The sequence below is a fragment of the Haliotis rubra genome, unplaced genomic scaffold (assembly GCF_003918875.1).
Source record: "Haliotis rubra isolate DU_JTF1 unplaced genomic scaffold, ASM391887v1 Scf1402, whole genome shotgun sequence".
Lineage (NCBI taxonomy): Eukaryota > Metazoa > Mollusca > Gastropoda > Lepetellida > Haliotidae > Haliotis > Haliotis rubra.
In genome coordinates, this window is record NW_025765340.1 from 135,089 (window position 1) to 162,445 (window position 27,357).

At 40.7% G+C, this 27,357-nt stretch overlaps 2 protein-coding genes across 2 annotated transcripts in view; both read left to right on the top strand.

Moving 5' to 3' along the window:
- Window positions 1-5,555, top strand: part of LOC124268920 — a 32,582-nt gene extending 27,027 nt beyond the window's left edge. Inside the window, exons 5-7 of the mRNA XM_046703940.1 lie at window positions 109-362; window positions 775-866; window positions 5,444-5,555. Coding sequence (XP_046559896.1) covers window positions 109-362; window positions 775-866; window positions 5,444-5,555 — 458 coding nt within the window. The remainder of the gene's footprint in view (window positions 1-108; window positions 363-774; window positions 867-5,443) is intronic.
- LOC124268914 (von Willebrand factor D and EGF domain-containing protein-like) lies at window positions 272-25,916 on the top strand. Its single transcript, XM_046703934.1, has 10 exons — window positions 272-362; window positions 775-861; window positions 6,670-7,006; window positions 7,560-7,651; window positions 14,308-14,371; window positions 16,012-16,206; window positions 17,000-17,226; window positions 19,164-19,428; window positions 23,693-23,841; window positions 25,775-25,916. Exons 3-10 carry the CDS (start codon window positions 6,968-6,970, stop codon window positions 25,776-25,778), a joined length of 1,035 nt encoding a protein of 344 aa, XP_046559890.1. The 5' UTR covers window positions 272-362; window positions 775-861; window positions 6,670-6,967; the 3' UTR covers window positions 25,779-25,916.
- The last annotated feature ends 1,441 nt before the right edge of the window (window positions 25,917-27,357 follow it).

The window sequence follows — 27,357 nt, forward strand, 5'->3', positions numbered from 1 at the left end:
ATTTTACAGTCGAACCTGATACTTGAACCTGATACTTCAACACAATGGTGTCCGTAATTATTACAAAGTTTGTTGTTGCTTTGGACAAAGACAATGGTTATTTTGCAGCACCTTCAACTCACCTTGTTGACAGCTGTAGTGTGGAGATACAAACAAGGGAGAATGATTATCAGGGTTTTGCCGTTTTCCTCTGCAATTTTGAAAGACTGAATATGCCCCTTCATTACGAAACATACTGGTTTGTGAATGACAAGTATGTCGCTGTCAAGGATGTTGCTCTCTGGTCTGAAAATTACGTTGAAAGTTCCAGGTTGACAGAAGATGATCTGAAAAAAGCTGGGTTCCACAAGTTTGGATTTGATGTACGTCGATTAAACTAATTGCACACATTACATAATGTCTCATAGCTTCAAGAGATATTTCTTTGATGTTATTCCTTTCCCATTAAGTATAGCCACTATCACTCAAAGTAGATTCATTGGCGGACATTACTTTTGAAGTGTTAACGACTTGATATTGTCATCCCCACTTGCAACTAAGTTTGGATAGAATAGGTCAGTATGTTTTGTTTTATCATCTTTCCATTTTGGAATCCGTCTCTGTTTGTCACGTAAATCTTCAATGAGGATGTGCATTTGAAGAATAAACTAAAAATCAGAAACTAAATTTGAAACTGTGATAGTGTAATTACTACTTTAATCCTGTGTATTCTGGGTACTTTGATAAATTTCTGAACATGAAGAATGACATTGCCTCTTACATTTGTTTTGGTAGGTGCGGTGCAGTGTTAGACTGCGGGACACGGCAGGTGGCTTCCCGGGACCATCAAGACTGAGTGCACCGCAGTTTGCAGGAATAACGGTAGAGTGAGCTTTATGCCCGCATTCGGGAAAGAATGTCTAAATAAACAATTTTCTTCAAGCTTTGTAAGAATGATGTTGGAATACTTAGAACGCACTTTGAACCCGCCTCAAATTATTCTTACTCATTCCAAATGTACTAGATCACGAATGCAGTTCGAATGAATCGGAATACAGTAGGAATAACTAGAACGTCGTTACAATACACTAATAAAAATTAAAATGAATTAGACTGCAGTACGAGTCCGGTTCGATTGCTGCGTGAATAGCACTCGAATTTCAATTGGAACGTACCTCGAATGCTGCACGAATTTACATAGAATGCATTCAGAACCTTCTTGGAATGGCCCCCTAATTTGGGTCGAATGTTAAAGAATTAAAACAGAATGCAGCTCGAATATTTCAAATGTCCTTCAAATGCAATTAGAATGTAACACGAATGTCCGGTATGCATCAAGAATGCTGCCGGAATTTTCCACGATGGGGTATAAAAACCGGTTGAATCTGGACTAATCATCAGTCTCTGCCCAACTCCCATAGAGTATGGACCACCTGGACCATGTTGTGGTGCTCCCGATTGCTGTCCTCCAGCAAGCCCAGATTGAAAGAGATGTGGAAAAGAAACAGGAAAGGCCCAGGAGATTCCAGACCGGACCATGGCTGACAGAGGAAAGGAGGAGGCTGTTTGACATTACACAAGACTGATGGAAGAGCAACAACCTTAGGATGGAGCCTGCCATGTTTGATGGGGTGGTGCAGAAAGAGGGACCAAGAATACAGAAGCAGGATACATATATGAAGCTAGCCATCACATTGAGGTTCCTGGCTTCAGGTGATACCCCAGCATCATGTACAGCTTCCGCGTGGCAAGGAACACAATCAACATGATCATCTCAGAAGTATGTAAGGTCATTTGGGAGAATACAAGGCATGAGGTTATCATCTGCCCTTCCACTCCAGAAGAATGGACACCCATTGAAGAGGTATTCAGAAACTGGTGGAATATACCTCATGCCGTAGGAGCTTTAGATGACAAACATGTGGCCATTAGGAAACCTGCCAAGGGAAGCACATTGTACCACAACTACAAGGGCTTCTTTTCTGTGGTCCAAATGGCCCTTGTGGGCGGACGTTTGTGCTTACGGAAGTATGTCTGATGCTCAGATCTCCAACAAGTGCGAGCTCGAGGATTGTCTTGAAGACGGGAGCATAGGATTTCTTGATCCGTTCTCCTTACCACAAGATAACTAGCGTAGACCATGCTTTATTCTGGGAGAGGATGGCTTTGGATTAAGAGCCTTCTTGGTGAAACCGTTTGGTCTTATGACTCTCCAGAGAGACGAGAGAATCAACAACTACAGGATCAGTCGGGGCTGATGGGTAGTGGAAAATGCATTTGAAATCAAGGCCCACAGTTGGCAAATCCTCCTCATCACCATGCTGCCAAGGCCGTCCGTTGTGAAGGACATCATTGAATGATGTGTCTGCCTGCACAAGTTGATGAGGACTCGTTATCCTAATCTCCACAATGGTATGGTGGATGAGGGAGATGAGCGGCACAACGTGGCGCCAGGAGTCTGGAGACAACTTGCGCAGCTTGAAGGTGTGAATGATGTCTGAAGCTTCAGTGACGTTTTTAAGGGATTCGGCGGTGTTCTGATGACTCCAGGGCTCATTTGAAGAGCACTCGAGACGTTCTGACTGTATTCGAGGTGCATTCGATGTACATTCGAGCTGTATTCCAAGTGCAATCGAAATATTCCGATATGTTTGAGGAGTATTCCACCTAAATTCCACCAGCAATCGAAGTACATTCGAGGCGCATTTGGGACATTCTTGCAGGATTTGAAGTGGCTTGCTTTTTTTTTATTCTCCCTCGAATACGTTCAGAATACTTTGAATGCAGTAAGAATACTTAGAATGCAGTTAGAACGCACTTCAAATGCTGTTCGATATTTTTCCACTTCGAATGTACCTCGAAAGTTTTGAACATGTTCAAAACATTCGGGCATGCTACAAGAATTGATACAAATAGCTGGAGTGCATTCGGAATGGAGTAAGAAATTTGGTAAAAAGGTAATGGCACACCTCTTTCAAGGGAGAAAGAAAGATTTGATAGGAAATATTCTTCTAAAGGGATCAGTAGTGATTGTGATATTTTAAGGAAGTTGGTTTGATTTTTGAGGATTATAGGCAAACAGGGTTTTCAGGCAGTAGTGCAAGGTTGTAAACTCTCCTAGTTCTTGTTCAAACATTTCAAAGTCTGGTTCTAGGTTTGGTGACAAATGGTCAAGTTCTAAAGTTCTACTCCAGTTGATTCTACAGATACTTCTTGAACCTACTTGTTGTTTGGCTAAGGAGAAGTTAGTGTTTGTAGACCTGTCAGTAGAGTCTTTTATGCGAGAGCTGCTATATGTGGTTTACAAGTGTGCCTCTCAATTTTATGGATTTGACAGCTGACTCAATGTCTGGACTTGCTAAGGTGCGGGTTGTAGAAACTCCTGTCAAACTCCTGATTTGGCATAGGGCCTAGCCTAGCACTTCAGAAAGTAAGGAAACCCTTGAAAAAGAAATTCCAGGTGTTTTTCCTTCTAGTGTTCTTGAGAGAATGATTCCACTTACAGTATGGCTAACACGTTCCTCGATCATTCAAACTGTTGAGTATTTAGGCATTAGAAAAGGTTCTGGGCAGGAAGCAGTTGATTAAGTTGCAGGGAGCAGACTCAGGACTCCAAGTTCTTGTCAATAGGGCGCCCTCTTTGAAAGGTGGTGGCAAGGTTCCAGTTTGCTATAATCATTTCAAAGATAGCATTTTGGTGAGGAATAAAGGCCACTGGGTGTATCTGCTGATGATGAATGATTAACTTTTCCATCTGATTGACATTTTGGTACATTAAAACTCTTTTGGCAGATCTCTTAGATGTGAACAAAGCTTAAGACAAAATTGTCCTATTTTACCTTTCCAAATGTTGCAGCAAGTTCTTGGTTTGGTGCGTTCCATAATCTGAGACGTAGTAATTGGCGACGAACAACAACAGTATTTGTGTCGTAACAATGCTTATGGAGAGACTGTTAGTGACAATAGAGAAAGAAGTAGAAAGCAACAGGCAACATTATGTGTGCCACACTAATGGTAAATGCATTATGTGCAGACACAAACATCAAGTCGGATATGGATACCCGTGAAGGTTCGTGTTTGAATGAACTTTCAGTAACCCATGCTTGTCGTAAGAGGCGACTAACGGGATCGGGTTGTCAGGCTCGCAGGCTTAGTTGACACATGTCATCGGTTCCCAATTGCGGAGATCGATGCTCATGCTGTTGATCACTGGATTGTCTGGCCCAGACACGATTATTTACAGACCGCCACAATATAGCGGGAATATTGCTGAGAACGGCACTAAACTCACTCACTCACTCCATAAATGGAACGTTCAGTAACATGCGGGGTCACAATATTCTGGCTGCTCTAGAAGCTTCTAGATACCGAGTCTAAATTTAATAACATGCACACTGCCATCTACTGAATCTTCGCTGTAACACAATTACAGCACTGTACAACAATGAATAGGAGCGACTTTTAGTATTTCAACAGTATGGAGGGGGGGCACCAGTAATGAGCTTCACACTTTGAACCTGGGTCTTTGGCGTGACAGTTGTCCTGTTCCATCAGCATTGTCGATGTTGAATCATCCATAGTAACTCTGAGGCTCATTACTTTTGTTTTGATGCATTATTTGTGATCACCCGGGCTAGAATTGATTTTCAGTAGCTCATGCTTGTCGAAAGAGGTGACTAACGGGATACCAGGCTCGCTGAACTGGTTGACACATCTTACAGTGAGATCAGATATATTAATTGAAGGTTGTTTACGGTATCAGCAGACGATCGGTCTTGACAATATTGACAGACAGTCGACGAGCGTAAGCAGATGACGGCAGACAGATGTACACAATTCCAGTGATAAGAAAACTCCCGTGTAATTCCGTGTGTGATTCCGTGAGTTGTCAACACAAGCAGCCTTTATATATACTGACACAGTGTCTAGAACATTCGAGCAAAGCCCAGTTGTATCATTATTCACTCAGTACATTCTTGAACGGCGGAAGTCAACAAGTTAAACAAAATATTGTCAAGGGCAGGTAACCCAGGAGCGCTATCAAAAAGGTGTACCAATGAAAATAGTACTGCCATTGAACATATATGATGCGAAATGTGACTCACAACCCACACTCAAAACTTTAAACATTGTGACCCATAATAACTATCGCTCAATCAATGATAATACAAATTACAAAAAGACACACTCTCGTAACAGTGATGACAGATGCGCAGGTTAGAGGTAACTTCATCGAGTCAGTTCGTGGAGGAAGATAACTTTACTACGCTAGAAACAAGTTTCGTCTGCACCGATATAAGAGAGAAACGGGTTACTGGAAGTTCACAGAGGCTGGATGTTTAAGTGACAAGTGAACACAGACTTTGGACATTGAGCACACCCACAATCATCCGGATCCGAACACATTCCAACCTGAGGCAGAGTGTCAGATGTTTCCTCTTGTATTCTGCTTGCTGCCGAACAGGTCGGAGGGAACCGAATCCCGAATCCGAGCCCTGAAGGACGATACTGTGAACAACTTTATCGGGGACATCACCTACACAGGCCACGTGTCCAAACTGCTCAAACTTTCCTAAACCTGAAGCACATTGACAGTAGTCCGATATTTAATGTTGAATTAAAGAAAATGTATATGAAGAATAGGCCTGAAAAACCTGTGTAAATACCTTTATTTATATTTTTATATTTGCCTAAATTAAACAGTGTTCACGTTAATCCTGTTTTCCTTGTAATTTGTGTGAGTCTCCGAGTGAGGCGCGCTGTGTTCGTTCAGCCATAACACTGCATTGCAAGTACCGCCAAGGCTATGCTCATTCAACCGAGAAACGTCGCGAATTTAGCTTTCCCGGCCATGAACCATTTCCAAGACAAGGCAAATGTGTTACGACTGGCACGAAGATGAACTGCTAGTAGACGATTTGCTCTTTTTTTTTGTTACAAACATAAACGTCCTGGTATGGGAAGTTTGTCGTCTCATACTATACTAACGGAAAAACAAATACATAACATAAAGTAAAAGTTATTTGAAAAGTTTTATAAAAAATAACTCTAAATAAGCCTGTAGAAACGCACTTTGTATGAAATTTGATGTCAAGTATTGCGCGTAGCATGTAGCATTTGAAGAACGGTTGATTATTTTCGAGCCTCTAAATGTTGTGGAAAACACGATACTTTTAACCTAAACTGCGCATCCGCTGTGCCAGGGCTTACTGAAAATCAGCGTCTCCGTGCCATGGGTATGCTGGAGACTGGAAAGGCCCAAAATATAGTGGCCAGAAATGTTGGTGCCAATCGAAACACGATCTCTTCTCAATGGAGACATTTTCAATACAATGGGAACACGAGAGATTTGCCGTCCACGCGATGAGTCAGGTCAGCAATACAACCTCATTTGAATGACCCATTAAAGGAAAAGATTCCAGACTGCCAGTTTACCTCCTCGGACCATTCCTGGCTAACGTCTAATCAATTCCAAGACCGAATTACAGAACCCGACTGAGGGAGCACAATATCTGGACCCGACGTTTTGAATACGTCCAATTTTGCTATGGCGTCACCGACAGGCACGTCTTGCCTGGTGCAAGGGCACAGGATGACAGGAAAATGCAGTTACTTTATTCCAGTAGTATACTTGCTATTTTACCTTTGCATTTCATGATTTCCTATGTTTATATCTGTTTTCATTTTCAGATAGAGAATACCACCTTATCTGTAAAAACAAGGTGAAACAAAACAACTGTCTGTATTTTCAACTGTGCCATTCAAATGTGGCACTAAGTTTGGGGATTGTCGTGTCAATCTGGAAGTGAGAGCACCACCTGGAGACAACACAGGATGCAACCCCAAACCATTGGTACAAACAGACTGCAATTTAGCTCTCCAGAATACGAACACGTGGTATCATTTCCAAGTCACAGGAGAAACTACGCTGGATAATGGAGCATTTTACAGCTTAACAAAACTGCATCTGACGACAATATCCAATGAGATGTCATTCTTTCATGAATACAACGTCGGGATAGCTACGGTGAGAAAAAAATATTAGAAAAATATGTGTTGTTGAACTTAAACATGATAATGAGTCAGAAATGGTAATGTTTGTTGTGTAACGCCGCACTCAGCAATATTCCAGCTATATGGCGACGGGTTGTAAATAATCAAGTATGGACCAGACAAACCAGACAACAGCATAAGCATCGATCTACGCAATTGCGATACGATGACAATTGTCAACCAAGTCAGCGATCCTGACCACCCAATCCCGTTAGTCGTCTCTTATGACAAGCATGGGTTGCATGGGTTGCTGAAGACCAATTCTATCCCGGATGTTCACGGGTTGTTAATGCATGAACTAGAGACACGTCAGATCGAGTTCATCAGGATATTTATCGCTATCTCTGAAATGTGGCAGATATTGATTCATAGGTAAGAAAGGAGCATTTTCTTTTCTTTTCAACTACAGCAGGCACGAATTCAAACAATTTTATTTTTCTATGAGCGGATTCTGACCTGATCTTGTATGGCATTTAAGGACGTTTTGGACTCCCGACTTCTCATAGCGAATTCAATATCTTCTCTAGGTCGAGGTCTCGAAAGACGGATCTGGGTCTGTTGCCGATGGGAGTGTATGCCATGCTGTGTGTGACCCTCATATGTTGACATTTGATGGCAGGTAAAGGAATATACGTACACATAATGTGGTCGGTATCTAACGAACGAATTGATTCTACAAAAGGTTGACATCAAAAATGAATTTTCAACCAACCAACGTACAAACTTGCCACTTGCCACTTGTTAAACTGAAATCCACATTCGAAGTCATGTATTAATTGTTATGAAAAGAGATTTGTTTCATACATGTATTATCTAGGTAACAATACAGACCATGAAAAGTGGATTATAGCACCAGTCTAGTTAACAAATAATGCATATGCCATAACCCTAATTGAATAGACTCTTGGAACAGAAGAAGTCAGTAATAAGTGAGGCCTCCATAAGCGGTCGTGACGGCAACATTTATGAGCTGCGGTACACATTAATCTTGCATTATTTATGCGTTTTCCTGTTTCTTTATTGTGGGTGTCATGTTTTGCTGTACCGTCCAGCAGGACATCACCATCAACAAAATCAACCTCAAATTTCTGTCCAACAACCTCGGCACGCTTAAAACAGGTTTGGAATTCCTTGCTTTCATCATGAGCCTTGACATGCATCACCAGAGGATCATCTGATAAAAAAATATGTGCAAAAGTACACGAAAAAAATCTATCATGAAGAGCTTCCACATTAATCAAACCCCGACCTCCCGAATTGTTTGGCATATATAAACGATTATGAGAGGAACGAGGATGGTGGTGGGCCCTGTTGTCAGACATGATCCTTCTGAGCTCAAGATTTCCTTTAAGCGCGATCTGTACTCGACCCGGAGTTGTCCTGAATCTGGGCATTCGGGAACAGATGCTCGCGCTCTCTCTCTCTCTCTCTCTCTCTCTCTCTCTCTCTCTCTCTCTCTCTCTCTCTCTCTCTCTCTCTCTCTCTCTCTCTCTCTCTCTCTCTCTCTCTCTCTCTCTCTCTCTCTCTCTGAGCTCGAGATTTCCTCTCAGCTCGATTTGTCTCTCGGCTCTCGAGTTCTCTCTCTCTCTCTCTGGCTCTCTCTCTCTCAGATGCTCAATAACTCTCTCTAACACTTTCCTATTATCATTATTGTTATAATTATCACTTAGATCATAGGTTTTAGGTATTACGTACATGGTGTCTGTTTCTCATTCAACTCGTGGTCTATTTACATTCATGAGGGATGTATTTCTCTGCAGATTTATAATACTCACTACTCGTAGACTAGTAGCCACAGGTCGAGGGTTCGCTCGTCACGCCGAAGACCCGGGTTCAATTCCCGAACCAGTCGGGCATGAAATTGGTAGACAAATGTAGCTAATTGTGTTGTTTTCTCTGGAGTATAATACCCCTGTATTTCTGGTGTCAGCATCTTGGATACCCTTTGTTATTTGACACTGTCCTTGTTAACACTCCGTGGTGGATGGGGAGCAGGGGTGCTGAATTAGTTCCATTCATCATGGAGCTTACACATGCTGGTTCAATTCGAAATGAAAAGAAAAGACGTTTAGAGGACTTAGATCTCTCAACTGGAAAACATACTCCAACCAGTGATTCCTGTCCACGATTTTTGGTGATTGAGGCTGCAGATTTCCTACCCATTAAACTAAACCCGTTTGTAATCTCACAGGCTCTATCTGGTATTTGCAGTAAAGTTAACAACGCCACCCGACGGGTCAAGTCAGAGAAGCCTATTGCTTCAGAATCAACAATGCTACCTTCTCAAGCTACTCAGTCAACGTCTGCATCGCAGACGGACAACAAGTCTACGGCAAAATCAAGAACGTCTGTTAAACAACCAGCAATAAATCATTCGACAAAAAAGAACCAAAAGAAAATATTAAACAGAACAGAAACAACTACCGTCCCTTCACCATCAGAGGTTCCTTTACAGAACTCATTTGGGCCTCTGGATATGGAGGTAACTCTGTCCGTGCAGGACAGGAGGAGGAACAGCTCCCCCCTCACATTCACGAGAGAGATCGCCAATGGAGGCACCAAGACTCAGTTGGCCAACAGAATTCAATGGGATTGCAGACGGCTGAAGAATAGCTTCAATGAGATACAGTTGTCATTATATGAGACTTTGTGTGTTGAACACTTGAAGCATGATCTTTTTAGGAACAGTAAAGATACTATACAGTCTTTTTCGGATATACTAAATGACATTCCTGACAAAATAATTCCTAAGTGCCCTCTGCAATTCCATATTCCTTCCCTGGATCGCCGATATTCGTAAACCATGGTTTAATACTGAATGTAAACAGGCCAGAAAATGTAGGAAGAATGTCGAAAAATATTTTCGCCGACGTCCTACTGTCCATAATCTAGAAAGGTCAAAATTGCTAATGCTAAAGCTATACGGATATTTAAACAAAATAAGGGTCAGTCGTGGCGAAATTATGTTTCCAAAATAAATTTACGTACACCTATGTCCAAGGTGTGGAACAAGATCCAGTGAATAAAGGACAAAGGTTCCAAATCCAATTTATTAACTAATAAAACTGATATTTCAAATAAACAGTGAAATTCTTGCCAAGCATTCATCTTCATCAAATTATGTCCCTGAGTTTCAAAACTATCACAAACGGAGAATAAAAGAATACATTTTAACTCAGACAATGGCGAAGATTATAAAGAATTATTTTCGTTACATGAGCTCCATACCGCCCTTGAGCAAGCTCATGATACAGCAACAGGAGCTTATAATATTCACCATCAGCTCTTGAAGCATTTGCAGGAATCATGTTTAGAAATCCTTTGAGAATTTTTTTATTAAATATGGACTTCAGGGAATTTCCCAACTTCGTGGCATAATGCCATTGTTGACCCTATTCCAAAGCCTGGCCGGGATCATACTGATCTTTTAGTACCGAGTCTTACAAAAATCATCAACACTAGTCTTGAATATGGAATAGTACCGTCTCCTTCAAGTCTGCACTAGTGATGCCACTCCTGAAAAGGCCCAACTTAGATCTGCTTAGCAACTACCGGCCAGTATCTAATCTCAGTTATATTTCCAAGTTAGTTGAGTGTGCTGTATGCACACGACTTTCTGAACATCTTGATAAACATGACCTTCATGATCATCTCCAGTCCCCCTACCAAAGCCATCACAGAACGGAAACTGCATTGCTGAAAGTGATCAGTGACATTCGACTTAGCATTGATAACAAGAAGCGTGCAGTTTTGGTACTTCTTGACCTAAGCAGTGCGTTTGACACCATCGATCACTGCAATCTTCTGGAACGTCTGAAGTTGGAATTTCTCATCGATGGAACAGCTTTAGAGTGGTTTAAATCGTACCTGTCCGATAGAAGTCAGTGTGTCTCCAGACCCATCATGTCTAACGTGTGGGGTTCAACAAGGATCCGTCTTAGGAACGGTTCTTTCCACCTTGTATATGAAGGGGCTTGGAAGTGTCGTGGAAATACATGAGGAGTATAGACATCACTATGCTGATGACTCTCAAGTCTACAGATTCATGGAGTCAATGCCAACCTAAACCTGAATAGCGAGAAGAGAAAAGGAAATTACAATGCGGTCTTACATTTTTCGAGTTGGTGTGATTATCGACTCAGATGTGTCACTGGATGATCACGTTTTCTATGTAGTTCAGAGATGATTTGCTCAACTGCGTACTATTGGACATATCCGACCATATCTCACCACCGAATCTGCCACCATTCTTGTCCTGTCTCTAGTTATGAGCAGGAACGATTACTGTAACTCTCTTCTTGCTGGTGCCAGTAAGACACAGATAAGGAAACTTCAGCGTATGCAGAACGCTGCTGCACGTGTAGTGACCCAGTCACGTAAATCTGATGACGCTCTGAAACTCCTACATTCTTTACACTGGCTGCCCATTCACTACAGGATTCAATTCAAGCCTCTGTGCCTCAATTTCTGCTGCCTGTCTGGATCTGCCTCTTCGTATCTTGCCCAGTGCCTCACACTGCACCGGCCATGTCGCCCTCTCTAAACATTTCCTCGTTATCCCCTTTAGCCTTTTAAATTGTCTGAACTAAAATTCAGTGAAGCAGGTTGCAAATTTTTTTATGGAACACTTTTATACTATACGAGACAGAACATTATGATAAAAACTGGGAACATAACTTGAATCTCAATCTCCTACCAAAAGGAAATATCCAATATTACTCCATGAAAGTGCACCTATAACATTGATTTAAGATGGTTACAATATAAGTTGTTCACTGGTCACGAGGGGGGCATGGGTTGATGTACCCTCGATGTTTGTTTATGCCCGAAGGGCGAGGGGAACAAAAACAAACACCGAGGGTACATCAACCCATGGGCCCCGAGTGACCAGTGAACAACGTATTTATCTTGCTGAATACCTTAATGTTAATTTTGAATTACTTGAAGCACGGGTACAAATCTTTCTGTAGCCATCGCTAGATTTTGTTGACAAGAAAAACAGATTTAGAGTTATCTCCCTTCCATCGATTTGCATTCGCAAAACATCGGTAATTTCCGTACATCATACATGATTAAATGTAATTCGAGATAAAGAATTACTACCACGAAGTACCAAATGAGTTGCCATTGACAGCTGGGTACATTGAAATGTACCTCGCTTGTAAGCAGGGTACATTGAAAATAATAGAAGAGCGCTCAGCCAATCAGAAAGCGACATTTATGTGTGAGGTAAGATAATACAGAATTATTCTTAATATTTTACCTACAAAACAGTTTTTGTTGAAGATTAAGTATATAGACTCTCAATTTCCTGTTTTTGCAAACATAACATTGAATAAATTACCCATCTATTCTGAGACTGTGAAATTGTTCTCCAGTCATTGCTTTTAACCGATTTGAATATTCCGTTACAGTTTACAAAACAGAACAGTTTATTTGGTATCAAAGAAAAAAATAATTCAGTTAATATCATAATACTTGTTGTAAAGCAAGTTAAGTTTAGACAAAGTAGAATTTCAACTGTACCCTTTATCAGCCATGTCAAAAGGGAGATAATTAAGTATTTTGTTTATCTTTTAACTTGATTATGTTGATGTTCAAACAATACATACCTGCATACTTGCAATACATGTGTACACAAACACACACACACACACACACACGGGGAAACACATACATATGCATATACATACACAACAGATATTACTAAAGCACTTACAGACTATTCTTTGTGCAAATGTTACTGATCGCTCTGTATACTTGTATAATGTGCCTGTTTGTCATACACATTGGCTACATTCCGTATCAAACATTGTCAAAACAATCAGTGTAAAGCACTGGTCTAGAAGCGTCAAGTGAAGCTGGAATATTCAATTTGTGACTCAGATTATTACTGAATGTGTTAAATGTATGGAAGCTTTATATACTAACTAAAATTGCGTAAAATATAAGTCATTTGAAAGTTAAAAATAGCCCTAAATATACACGTAACAAAACACTTTGAATGAACTGTAATATCACGTATCGCGTGTGGCACGTGCACTTTGTGCACAATGAATTTACTCACTTTGTGCATGCTTTTTGACACCTGAAGTTCACACACCTGATATTGATATTTGAAGAACGGTTGCTTATTCTCTTGCCTCTGACTTTTGTGGAAAACACGTTAATTTCAACCTAAACTGCGTGTACGTCATGTCACGGCTTACAGAGAGATTTGTCTCCAACCGGCTGTGCAGGCAAGACAACCACATTCAGCTGACCCATCTAAGGGTTGAACGGGACCGACTGAAGGAGCACAGCATCCGGCCCAGATGGCCTGCAATATGTTCAGTTTTGTTCTAACGCCACCGATAGGCCTGGTGCACTCAGCATCTACGGTGCAGGGGACAAGATTAGGACAGTGTTTTGTACACTGACGAGACGAGATTTCATCTGGACTGCTCAGATGGCAGGACAAGAGTGAGCAGACAGTGAGGCGAACGGTATACTGACGCGTGCGTTGTTCAACGTCGACAGTTTGGTGGCGTAAGCGTTATCGGGTGGAGGACATCACATCTCATGGTCGGACACAACTTGACATTGTCAATGGCAATATGACAGTCTGCGATACAGGGATGAGATCTTTGGGCCTCACGTGCAGCCGTTCATTCAAGGACAGAGACGTAACTCCATGCTTCAGCAAGATAATGCCCGCCAACATGTCGCTCATGCTTTCCTTAGACAACTGAACATTCCTAACCAGCTGTTTCTCCGGACATGTCCCCTATCGAGCACGCTTGGGATGAAATGGAGCCACGTCCACGTCAAGCCCAGAATCAGCCATTTACGTTAGCAAAATTGGGACAAGCGTTGTCAAGCCTGCATCAACGGCAATGGTGACACCACATCTCTTCAAGGACGTGCCACGAAATTATACTGATTTCGATAATGTTTTATATTAACCTGTCGACAGTTAAACAGTGATTACGGAAAACACCACAAATCATGTGTTCTTCTTTTTGCATAAAATGGCTTAGCGTCAAATAATGCACAGTTACTTTATTCCAGTACTATATCTACATATGCACAGAAATGGCCAAACCCGCACTCATTCACTGTTGCAAATATGATGACTACAAGAGAAAACCATACACCAAATGTTGCAATGAACCAAGGACCACATTGCCCAATATACGGGGACATACATGTACATTATCAACGCATACATCTGCAGAAATTACTTGCGCATGTAGCATGTGTTAACCCTCTTCAAAACCAGTTGTTTTGTTTCAGATACTACGAACATCAGTATACTGGTCACTATGTGCTGTACAAGAATGAAGAGAATAACATTGAGGTATAAATTGGGGATCATATAAACGTCGCTTTAATAACCGTTTTGATATAAGTAGTTTTACGGGCGTACATTCTTATCAGATCTAAACGGCAGCACATTGTTATTAGATCTAAAAGGGCGTACATTGTTATCAGATCTAAAAAGGCACACATAGTTATCAGATCTAAAAGGGCGTACATTGTTATCAGATCTAAGAGGGCGGACATTGTTATCAGATCTAAAAGGGCGTACATTGTTATCAGATCTAAAAGGGCGGACATTGTTATCAGATCTAAGAGGGCGTACATTGTTATCGGATCTAAAAGGGCGTACATTGTTATCAGATCTAAGAGGGCGTACATTGTTATCAGATCTAAAAGGGCGGAAAAGGTTGGACATTGTTATCAGATCTAAAAGGGCGGACATTGACATTGTTATCAGATCTAAGAGGGCGGACATTGTTATCAGATCTTAGAGGAGGGACATTATTATCAGATCTAAAAGGGCGGACATTGTTATCAGATCTAAGAGGGCGGACATTGTTTTCAGATCTAAGAGGGCGGACATTGTTTTCAGATCTAAGAGGGCAGACATTGTTATCAGATCTAAGAGGGCGGACATTGTTATCAGATCAAAAACTGGACGTCGTGCAAGAAATGCGGTTCATATGTATGTTTGTGGACAACAGAGAACAGGAGATTTCAGTCGAGATTCAAAACTGAAGTGACTCCGGGTGTCGTAGTTTGAATTTTGTCATTCTTCATACTGTGTGACATTCTAGTCACATCAGCAGCATTTCAGCAATACAGTGACCAAATTAAAACAAGTGTCACATATGTCAAGAATCTTATAACCCGCTGACTGACGAAATACACCAAAAACAACCAGAAAATCACAGATACAGATGTAAAGCCAGCATGTAAATCTAAAACTATAGACAACACAATATAGAACCAGCTCAGATCGTCAACAACTGAAGGTAGATCACCATACTAAGGACCATGGAGTCTTACTTTACGTTTGCTTCTTGCATGGGCCATAGCTGGATTTACACTATCACTTCAGCCATTGGCATTTGTGTTATTTAATATTTACAAAATATACTTATCTAGAATTTACAATCACTTCTATTTCTTTTAAACAGACAATTATTAATTGTTTTTTATACTGAAATACTGATCCGTCTGTGATGGAAAAAGCAACGCAGTCATGCAGAACATGGTTGACCGTGATTATTTTATCACAAGGGATGCATATTGGAGGATCCTCACCTTTCAACAGTTACACATGGGTATATCTAGAATGACCAATATGAAATGGTCGCGTAATAGCTTCTCCAAATCTGGACTGACAACCCAAGCACGTATAACCAATAGGTATGATTTCATGTTTAATCTTACATGAAGCGGTGAAGTAGCTTCATGGTTAAAGCGTCAGCTAGTCATGTTGAAGACCTGGGTTCGATTCCCCCCATATATATGTTAAGCCTATTTCTTGGGTTTCTCCCGCCGTGAAATTACTGGAACATTGCTAAAATCGGCATAAAACCATGTTCGCTCACTCACTTATTCCCTGTTTGTTATTTACCCTATTCGGTATATGTGTTTGATGGTTTGATGATGGTATTCCATGTACATGGAAGCAGCTGTGATTTTCTGCAGGTTCAGATGACAACAGCTCCATGTGGGTACAGAGCAACTCCAACGTGTCCATGTGCGATCGCTATACGTTCAGGACGGACTGTGTTCCGATTCGACCGGTGTGCTGGCTACCGCGTACCTTGGGAAATCGGGTTTGCCACATGTGGAGGCCGCCCTGAGGAGATGACCGTCTACAAGAAACACAGTCAGTATCAGGTAAACATCGCTTCGTTTTATGATTCTAACAAGCAGCTTTGTGACAGGTAAATCAGACAGTTTCTCTTAATTTTGAATATTAATATTATGGTGACTAAATTACTGACAGTAATTTAGTCTCTCTATACATGAAAATTATGTTATTGATTATGGAAATTTAATGGGTTATTTATGGACAGAGGAATGTCCATTGTGAACGGTAGCGTCACAGTCTATTAGCACTATGCCAGAGGTATGTCTAAAGTGAAAGGTAGCGTCGCGGCATATTAGCTCTATGTCAGAATGAGTGAGAGAGTTTGGCTTTACGTCGCTTTTAGCAATATTCCAGCAATGTCACGGCGAGGAACACCAGAAGTGGGCTTCACACATTGTACCTATGTGAGGAATCGCTAACGCTTTCAGCACTATGCTACCCACCGCAAGGCATATTAGCGTTATGTCACAGAAATAGGCCAGGTGAAGCAACTCGCACGGACCGCGTAACCAGGGAGAAAACCATTTCCACGGCGTTATAAGTTGCCCATCGGTTTACCCACTGAATTGACTAAACAAAACTGTTTAGATGAAACATAGCTGATAAAGTAGTGAAACAAAACAAACATACATACAAAGAATATTGGAACAGCAAACCGATGATTTGCGGCACCTAAATCAGTGAGTCAAGTCATACCTTAGCCAAATTTCGTAGGGGATCACCAGATGCTTGCTATTTTGGTGAAATATAACGACAAAATGCTTTTTACCTGAGTAATTATGTTACATATCTTTGACACGACATTTTATTTAATTTAAGGTGTATTTGCCTACGGGAACAACGATCAAGGTTGACGTAGGAAACATTATTCTGAATGTGTTCATCTATCCATCCGAGGCTGACATAGGCCTCACATCGGGTCTTTGTGGAACACTGACGGGAGACTGCTGCGATGACTTGAAATTGAAGAATGGGGGATATGCTGCAGGTGCACAATGTGGGTGTTACGATTTTAAAACCTACAAAGACTTTTCAGATTCATGGAGGTATGTACAACTGCCATTCGTCTCAGCCCATATAGACTATTCTCCCATGACCGATTAAGTTTAGATTTGTTGGTTTGTTGTTAAACACCGCACTCAGATATGTTCCACCTAAACGGTGGCGGTCTGCACATAATCGAGGCTGGTCCAGACATCCCAGTGATCAACATCATAAGCATCGACCTACGCAATTGGGATACGATGACATTGGTGTCAACCAAGTTATCGAGCCTGACCACCCGATTATTCGGTTGTTGAAGACCAAATCTAACCCGGATCTTCACGGGTAAGAGCAGTCAGAAAATTATTATTCCAGTGACTGTAGTAAATATTGGATTTTGAAGCAGGCAATGTGGTAATGTGGTGTGGTCCTGTGCACAGAGCCCAAATCAGAAATCAGTTGAAGTTAAGCAACGTTGCTCACGGAGATCTTGCATGGGTGACTGTGTTTGGCAGCTTGACTTTTTCCGGTTGAATGCCGTTTGCAGCTTATATTGGAAAAGTCACTTACAAGTCGTGTTTACGCAGAATGTTCAATTGTTCTAGCACTGCTACTATAAGAACGCTTTCTGTAGGTACAATATTTGTAGGAGTGTTGAGGTAGCCTGATGGTTACAGCGCTCGAAACGCAGAGGACCCGGGTTCGATTCCCCACATGGGTACAATGTGAGAAGCCTATTTCTGGTGTCCCCCGCCGTGATACTGCTGGAATATTGCTAAAAGCGGCGTAAAACTAAACTCACTCACTCACATAGTTAAGCTTCACGGGTCACTTAGTAAAATACAAATGCTAGTACGTTTTGGGTTGAGTCCCATCTAAGAGTGAGGCAACAATCACCAGCTCATGAAGTTAGCCATCTAACCCACTCAGCCACCTTCCACACAAATGCTGGAATATTGCCTAATGCGGCACAAAACAATGCTCACCTATCAGGAGTTTGGCTAGTTATTAAATTGATATTTAGGTCTTCTGAAGCTGCAAGCACTAACTTTGTCAGTCTATCAGGTATGCATGCATATGTCATGACACCACTTGATTCACTGCGTGATCGCCGTTAGCAGCCCATGGCGATGATTTCGAAGGCTTCTGAGGGCGAACGGATTAAAGGGTTGTTTGATTGTCAAGTAGCGTTAAGGCATTCGTGTATTAGTTTTGAATCGAGTAAAGATGGATTGCCGTTTATATCTGTTAGCAGTGGTTTATGCGAGGCACAAATGTGCGTCAAGTACGCACAAATATAGATAATGGATGCAGATTACTCAAAACACTGGTCTGGTCCAGATTCGATTATTAGCTGGAATATTGCTGAGTGCGGCGTAAACTTAAACTCACTCACTCACTCAAAACACTGCGTCCGGAGAGACGCACAAAAAATACCGAGAGCGTACCTGCAGCGCATCAAGGGGTAGTTAGATGTGACTGTTATGTCACCCATCAGTCATGACCACTGTCCTAATCGTCACTGGGGGCGGTGGGGTAGCCTCTAGCTGTTCAGGCGTTCGCTCGTCACGCCGAAGAACCGGGTTCGATTCCCCACATGATTACAATGTGTGAAGCCCATTTCTGGTGTCCCCCGCCGTGACATTTCTGAAATGTATTGTTAAACTAAACTCACTCACTCACTATTCATCACTGATTCAGTCTAGGCTCTGAAGTAATTATCTGAACCTACACTACATTACACCATCTCAATACTTGAAATGCTCAGGGGCGTTCGCTCGTCACGCCGAAGTCCCGGGTTCGATTCCCGACACTGGCATTCACTCACTGAAATCCTGATATTACCAGCAAGGATAGGTATTAATGTATTAATAGGGGGTCCCCTGGGCGTGGCAAGTGTTATGAATCATCTACACATAACGGATATGTGATCATATTTTCGGTATCGCATTTGTGTGATAAATCCTCCAAACATTGAACATTTATTTATTTGCTTCAGTCTGGATAAGCACAATTCCCTGTTTGACGACGAAGTTGTAAGGGACCTGAACGCCACAACAGTCTCGGCCTCCTATTGTACGTGTGAGATTAAGCCTGATGAATCTTCAACCAGCGCCCACGATAACGTTCTGTGTCCTGCCACCAACGCTAAGCAATGCATATACCCATCGAACTACATACGAGTGAATGATAAGAATTCTTGTGCAATCAGGACAAGACGAAGACGATCGATTGGACCGAATCTTGAATCACGAAATCGAAGGGTATTGTTATATACTTTTAATCCTTTTTTTATATCAGAAGTGTGTGGATGATATTGGCTTTCTTAGAGAACGGCTAGTATTCAAATATTGCCAGAAAACTTAGAAGGCTGAGTGAAGGTTAGTCATGCACTGTTAAAAAGGACAAAGTCAGTAACCCATTTTGTGTTTGCATTGGAGTTATTCAAGGTTGGGTTTGGCGTCTTTTATCCGTAATCTTTTTTTATTAGAACTGCAAGTCCACGTGGGTGAAATCCTATCATCTGACTGAAGAGCATTTCGATATATAATGACATGTCACTATAATACAATATAACTTAGAAATGGGGCACTGTAATTTGGTGAAGCACAAGCAATGCATATTGCTGAAATACCAAGGGTCCTAGTTTACCCATAAAACATATACCATTTTGGCACGATGGCATCTATTCAGAAGCGACAACAGGTAGGAACACCTCTCCCAATGCTTTTCCCACATATTTTCAAACCGTGTAGAACTGTGAAAAGAAATAGAGACGAGTCTTTCACCTCTTGAAAATAAAGTTGATGAACATCACCGAGCATTTGCAGAAAAGGACTAACACTGAACTGTCATTGTAGTAGAGTACAACACCACATAAGGAACTTGTTTCTTATTAGACACATAGGCTGTTTTTCATCTGGGCAAAGATAAGTTTGACAGGGAGAACTACTAAGGCGACACCTGTCCTGCATGGTCAGTGGCGTTAGCAGCAAACGAAATAATCACGGAAATCCACAAGGACCGCTCACTGAGTGACTGAGCAAAATGTTGACAGTACAGTACATATTTCCAATGAGAGAATATATATTCCGACATCCCACAAACTTGAAAAATGAAAAAGTATTATCTCGCTGGATTCCGAAGTTTGTCGTCTGATGAAAATAATAATGTCAAAAGTCATAGCAGGAATTGTGTATCAGTGTGAAAGCGAATTCTTAATATCACGTTAATATCATAAGGTCAAGGTAAGTGATTTTTGTGGCGCTCTTGCACTTCAAATATAACAGCCGAAACATTGAGACTACAACGAGTCTATAACGTTGTACACTGCAAATGGATACCCTATTTTGGTCATAGCTGAATTTCTGCATTGGTTATGAGTATAAAATAGTTACAGGTAGATAGATTCAGGTAAATGTGAAAATTATCTTTTGCACACAAAGGAAGCTGTTGATACATTTTGTCTATAAACAGTTTTAAATAACCGTTTTCCCATTTTAGCGTGAAGACCTTACCAATTGATTAATTATGTACAAACCTCAATGTGACATGACCCAGTGGTTGGTTGGTGGGTTGTTTCACGCCGCACTCGGCAATATTCCGGCTTTATGATGGCGGCTTGTAAATAATAAAGTCTGAACCAGACAATCCAATTATCAACCGCATGAACATCGACCTACACAACTGGGATACGATGACATGTATCGACCAAGTCAGCGAGCCTGACCTCCCGATCCCGTTAGTCGCCTTTTACGACAAGCATGGGTTACTGATGACCAATTCTCACCCGGATCTTCACAGATCTAAATGACCCAGTTAGTTACAAGTTTTCATTTAATGAAAGTACCTTTTTTTATAGGTGTTAATTACTTAAAATTGTGTGGTTATATTGTCAGTCAACGGATGGACAATATTGATATGAGTTAATTACTTAAAATTGTGCGAGTATATTGTCAGTCAACGGAGTTGGTCAACGGATGGACAATATTGATATGTGATAATTACTTAACATTGTGTGAGTATATTGTCAGTCAACGGATGGATAATATTGATATGTGATAATTACTTAACATTGTGTGAGTATATTGTCAGTCAGCGGAGTTGATGAACGGATGGAAAATATTGATATGTGTTAATTACTTAACATTGTGTGAGTATATTGTCAGTCAACGGAGTGGATGAACGGATGGACAATATTGATATGTGTTGATTACTTAAAATTGTGCGATTATATATATTGTCAGTCAACGGAGTTGGTCAACGGATGGACAATATTGATATGTGATAATTACTTAACATTGTGTGAGTATATTGTCAGTCAACGGAGTGGATGAACGGATGGACAATATTGATATGTGTTAATTACTTAACATTGTGTGAGTATATTGTCAGTCAACGGAATGGATGAACGGATGGACAATATTGATATGTGTTAATTACTTAACATTGTGTGAGTATATTGTCAGTCAACGGATGGATAATATTGATATGTGATAATTACTTAACATTGTGTGAGTATATTGTCAGTCAACGGAGTTGGTCAACGGATGGACAATATTGATATGTGTTAATTACTTAACATTGTGTGAGTATATTGTCAGTCAACGGAGTAGATGAACGGATGGACAATATTGATATGTGTTAATTACTTAACATTATGTGAGTATATTGTCAGTCAATGGAATGGATGAACGGATGGACAATATTCATATGTGTTAATTACTTAACATTGTGTGAGTATATTGTCAGTCAACGGAGTGGATGAACGGATGGACAATATTGATATGTGATAATTACTTAACATTGTGTGAGTATATTGTCAGTCAACGGAGTGGATGAACGGATGGACAATATTGATATGTGTTAATTACTTAACATTGTGTGAGTATATTGTCAGTCAACGGAGTGGATGAACGGATGGACAATATTGATATGTGTTAATTACTTAACATTGTGTGAGTATATTGTCAGTCAACGGAATGGATGAACGGATGGACAATATTGATATGTGATAATTACTTAACATTGTGTGAGTATACTGTCAGTCAACGGAGTGGATGAACGGATGGACAATATTGATATGTGTTAATTACTTAACATTATGTGAGTATATTGTCAGTCAACGGAGTGGATGAACGGATGGACAATATTGATATGTGTTAATTACTTAACATTGTGTGAGTATATTGTCAGTCAACGGAGCGGATGAACGGATGGACAATATTCATATGTGATAATTACTTAACATTGTGTGAGTATATTGTCAGTCAACGGAGTGGATGAACGGATGGACAATATTGATATGTGATAATTACTTAACATTGTGTGAGTATATTGTCAGTCAACGGAGTGGATGAACGGATGGACAATATTGATATGTGTTAATTACTTAACATTATGTGAGTATATTGTCAGTCAACGGAATGGATGAACGGATGGACAATATTGATATGTGTTAATTACTTAACATTATGTAAGTATATTGTCAGTCAACGGAGTGGATGAACGGATGGACAATATTGATATGTGTTAATTACTTAACATTATGTGAGTATATTGTCAGTCAACGGAATGGATGAACGGATGGATAATATTGATATGTGTTAATTACTTAACATTGTGTGAGTATATTGTCAGTCAACGGAGTGGATGAACGGATGGACAATATTGATATGTGATAATTACTTAACATTGTGTGAGTATATTGTCAGTCAACGGAGTGGATGAACGGATGGACAATATTGATATGTGTTAATTACTTAACATTATGTGAGTATATTGTCAGTCAACGGAGTGGATGAACAGATGGACAATATTGATATGTGTTAATTACTTAACATTATGTGAGTATATTGTCAGTCAACGGAATGGATGAACGGATGGATAATATTGATATGTGTTAATTACTTAACATTGTGTGAGTATATTGTCAGTCAACGGAGTGGATGAACAGATGGACAATATTGATATGTGTTAATTACTTAACATTATGTGAGTATATTGTCAGTCAACGGAGTGGATGAACGGATGGACAATATTGATATGTGTTAATTACTTAACATTATGTGAGTATATTGTCAGACAACGGAATGGATGAACGGATGGATGATATTGATATGTGTTAATTACTTAACATTGTGTGAGTATATTGTCAGTCAACGGAGTGGATGAACGGATGGACAATATTGATATGTGATAATTACTTAACATTGTGTGAGTATATTGTCAGTCAACGGAGTGGATGAACGGATGGACAATATTGATATGTGATAATTACTTAACATTGTGTGAGTATACTGTCAGTCAACGGAGTGGATGAACGGATGGACAATATTGATATGAGTTAATTACTTAACATTGTGTGAGTATATTGTCAGTTAACGGAGTGGATGAACGGATGGATAATATTGATATGTGATAATTACTTAACATTGTGTGAGTATATTGTCAGTCAACGGAGTGGATGAACGGATGGACAATATTGATATGTGATAATTACTTAACATTGTGTGAGTATATTGTCAGTCAACGGAGTGGATGAACGGATGGACAGCAGAGTCAGCTGGTGCCTACTGTGAAGAACTCTTTAACAAATCAGCGTCTGTCAACCAGTGTCAAAACATTGATGAAGAAAGCATAGAGCGGAGTAAAAGGACTGCATTCTGGATATACAGGTTAGAGAAGTATACACTCAGTCTGTCATTTGTGCTTCAGTCATTGAATCCCTCATCTTTCCAAGAAATGATTAATATGGATTTCCGAGAGACATTGTAATTAGGTGCGTTGTGTTTATTCAAAAAGGCATCATTCGTGGTTAATACAGTACAACCAGAAATTATTGAGAATTTTAAGATTGTAAATTTTTAAAGTTTTTTCACTCATTACTCACGTATTAAGTGTGAATATTAGCAGAACATGACCAGATTCAAAGACAGGTGAACAGTTAGTATTTTGTCAAGTCACCATGGGCAGCAATGCAGGCTTCAATGCGGCGGGGCATACTACTGATCAAAGAAGTTAGAAAGTCGTGGTCCATGCTGTGCCAATATCGGACCACCTCTTCTTTCATTTCAGCAATATTTGTCAGATTTTTCTTATTGCCACTTTCCTTCATAAGTCCCCAAACATTTTCTATTGGATTTAGGTCAGGGCTATAGCTTGGCCAATCTAATAATGTCATATTGGGTCCGAAACCAGGCCTGTGAATGCTTTGAACGATGTCTTGGGTCGTTGTCCTGCGGGAAAATCCAAACATTTCCATAGAACACGTGAGCAGATGGAAGTAAGTGTCCCTCGAGAATATCTGTGTACCGCTCACTGTTTATATTCCCTTCAAATACACAGAGGGGCGTTGCCCCTAACACAGATATGCCACCACACACGTTAAATTTCGGACTGTACTTTGAGCGCTGATACAAAGGGTTTTTAGTTTGTTTGGTCCAGAATTTCAGTGTATTAGGAAACAGCCACACAGAACTTTCATCGGCGAAAATCACATTGTCCCAGTTAAAATTTCTATGCTGTAAGCACCAGTTCAACCTTCGCTCCTTTTGTTCAGGTTTCATGATCGGTGATGGAATTCCTCGACTTTTCTGCCAACCCAATGCATGCAGCTCAGTTCTAATTGTCTCCTTACAGACAGTCACAGTTCCTCTATCAATCATATCCAGCCTTAAGTTTTCTAAATTCCTTCGTTTGTTTTTAGAAACAAGTATACCAAGCCGCCTCCTGTCATCGACAGTCAATTTTTTGGTCCGACCTGCGCCTCCCTGGTGCTCAATGCCATATCCATTTGCAATATTTTTCAAAACACGATAAACAGTGGACAAAAGAAAAACTTGAAATCACTTTAGCTGATCTGATGTCCTTGTTATAATACTCTAAAGGCAACTTCCTCTTCTCTAAATCACCCATACTGAAGATCACTGAAAATGTCGTCTGCTAGCAAGTAAACAAAGGGGGATAACTCTTCACAAAACTAATGAAAAAGGATTAACGGAGTTGTCTCTCTTGAATGAAACCAAGCACTTGATAGCCGGTCAATGATGTTTATACTAGAAATCCAATTAAACATATTCCTAAAATCCTCAATAATTTCTGGTCATACTATAGAATCACTACATAATCCAAAGCAGTTTAGATTCCATTCAGGTTGGAAAAACATGAGGTTTTATTGCGAAAAAGCAATGATTTTGTAATACAAATCAGGAAAATGACAGAAAAAATCATTTGTCCTCAAGTTGTGGATCAGTGATCTACTGGAGATCTGAAACTTAGTACGTACACACAGTCAGTTTTGTTTTCACATTTTTTAACACCCTTTGTCGCTTTTATTCGAAAAGTTACTTACAAGTCGTATTTACCCAGAATGTCCTTTTGTTCAAAACCAAAGCATTGCTACTATAAGAACGCTTTCTGTAGGTATAATATTTGGGGGTACCACAGGGTTAAAGCGTTCGCTTGTCATCCAGAAGACCTGGGTTGGATTCCCAACATGGGTACAATGTGCGAAGGCCATTTCTGGTGCCCCCGCCGTGATATTGCTCGGATATCGCTAAAAGCGGCGTTACACTAAACTCGCTCACTCACCCAATATTTGTACTACAGTTGATGGGCGACACCACCTTCTCGGACATGGCGGTGGCGACAGCGACGGAACAATGTGGGAGGAAGGTGATGATGAACGCCACAGCTGCTGCTAAAGCTCCTGCAGCCAATGGAACCACAGCGAGTCAGTGGGAGCAGTTTCAGAAGGTCTCCTGCGTCAACGAATGTAGTCACAGAGGAACATGTGTAAAAGGTAAGACTTTTCTGGATGAGTCATTTTGTGTTGTAGCATGAGATCCAATTTGCGTCCATATATTGGATATTGTTACTGAAAAAGGAAGAACATGTCTTAAACTTTGCAACAATTCTCGTCACGTTGCATATTGCTTAGAACTGATGGCATTTCTCCATGATGCGAATGTGCTGATGGGCGAAACTCTGACATGGCTATGATCACTGATTTGTCATCATTGTATTGATAATTTGGGGAAACGTTGAAGCAAATGAAACTTTAAAAAAACATACTAGGCGTCATTAATAAGGGTCAAATGATATATAGCACATGTAAAGAAAGGTTTCTCAGGAATAAAAGAACGAAGAGTGTCATGATAATGTATAATGTGTTTACAAACGTTCAAACAGTACTAGCAAACTTCAGTTGTTTAGGCCAACACCCCAAAATGAAAGTGACAAACATGAAGCACGCGCGGGATCGGTCATTCAATATCTTGTGTACCCTCCTCGCGCGTCCAAGACACAGGTGCACCTTGTTCTCGTACTCTTTATCAAGTTCATAAAAAAAACTTGCGGAATCGCATTCCATTCATCTACTAGAGCTCTGCGAAGTCCTGAGAGATTCACTGGTGTTGTATGACGTGTGTTCACCCCAGGCATGCTCAATTCGGTTGGGGTCTGGCGAGCTCTACAACCCGCTGCCTAAGGAGTTCCGTGACCTATGAGGCCTAGCGTTGTCGTCTTGCAGTAAAGAGGGTCGACCATTAAAGTCATGCATAGCTTGCAGGAATGGTACTGCTATAGGAGCCAGATCAAAGTCATTCTCTGTGGTCTAGTCGATAGAACATTAGCTAAGGTCGGGAGTTTGGTCATCGTCCGCGATGTATCAAAGGATTTACTTGATGTTACATATACACTCTTGAGCCGCATGAGCCATTTCAGAAGAATTTGTTGCGTTAGTTTAAGAGCAATTATTTCATGTACTTTCAACGGTAAAAAGGTGAAAATTCACACGTCTGTAGACAACGAGTTTGCCAACACAACAGTGCAGCATTTTATTGTTGTGTTACTGTTTACTTGAGTCCACAAGATAGCTTCAAAGTCAGTACTTTGTATGGCCATGATTGGCAGCAATTACTGCTTGGCACCGTCTCGGCACAGACTTGATAAGTCGACAAAGTTACTCTTGTGGAATTCTTCCCCACTGTTCCTGCAATGTGATGGCCAGGTGTGGATGTGTCTGAGCGTGTTTTGATGTTAACGTACACATCGGTCGAGTTTACCCCAAGGTGTTCTATTGGGTTTAAATATCCTGTTCGGGAAGGCCATAGCAAGATTTTGACGTTAGAACTGGCAAAGTGGCGGACCGGGAGGCGTGCTGTTTGTGAAGTAGCGTTGTCCTGCAGAAA

Bases quoted from the DNA above. Each gene is read 5' to 3' on its own strand.
- LOC124268914 (XM_046703934.1), top strand. From the start codon at position 6,968: ATGTCATTCTTTCATGAATACAACGTCGGGATAGCTACG. The intron at 16,207-16,999 runs GTAAACATCGCT...ATTTAATTTAAG, and splicing joins AGAAACACAGTCAGTATCAG to GTGTATTTGCCTACGGGAAC. The intron at 17,227-19,163 runs GTATGTACAACT...TATTTGCTTCAG, and splicing joins GACTTTTCAGATTCATGGAG to TCTGGATAAGCACAATTCCC.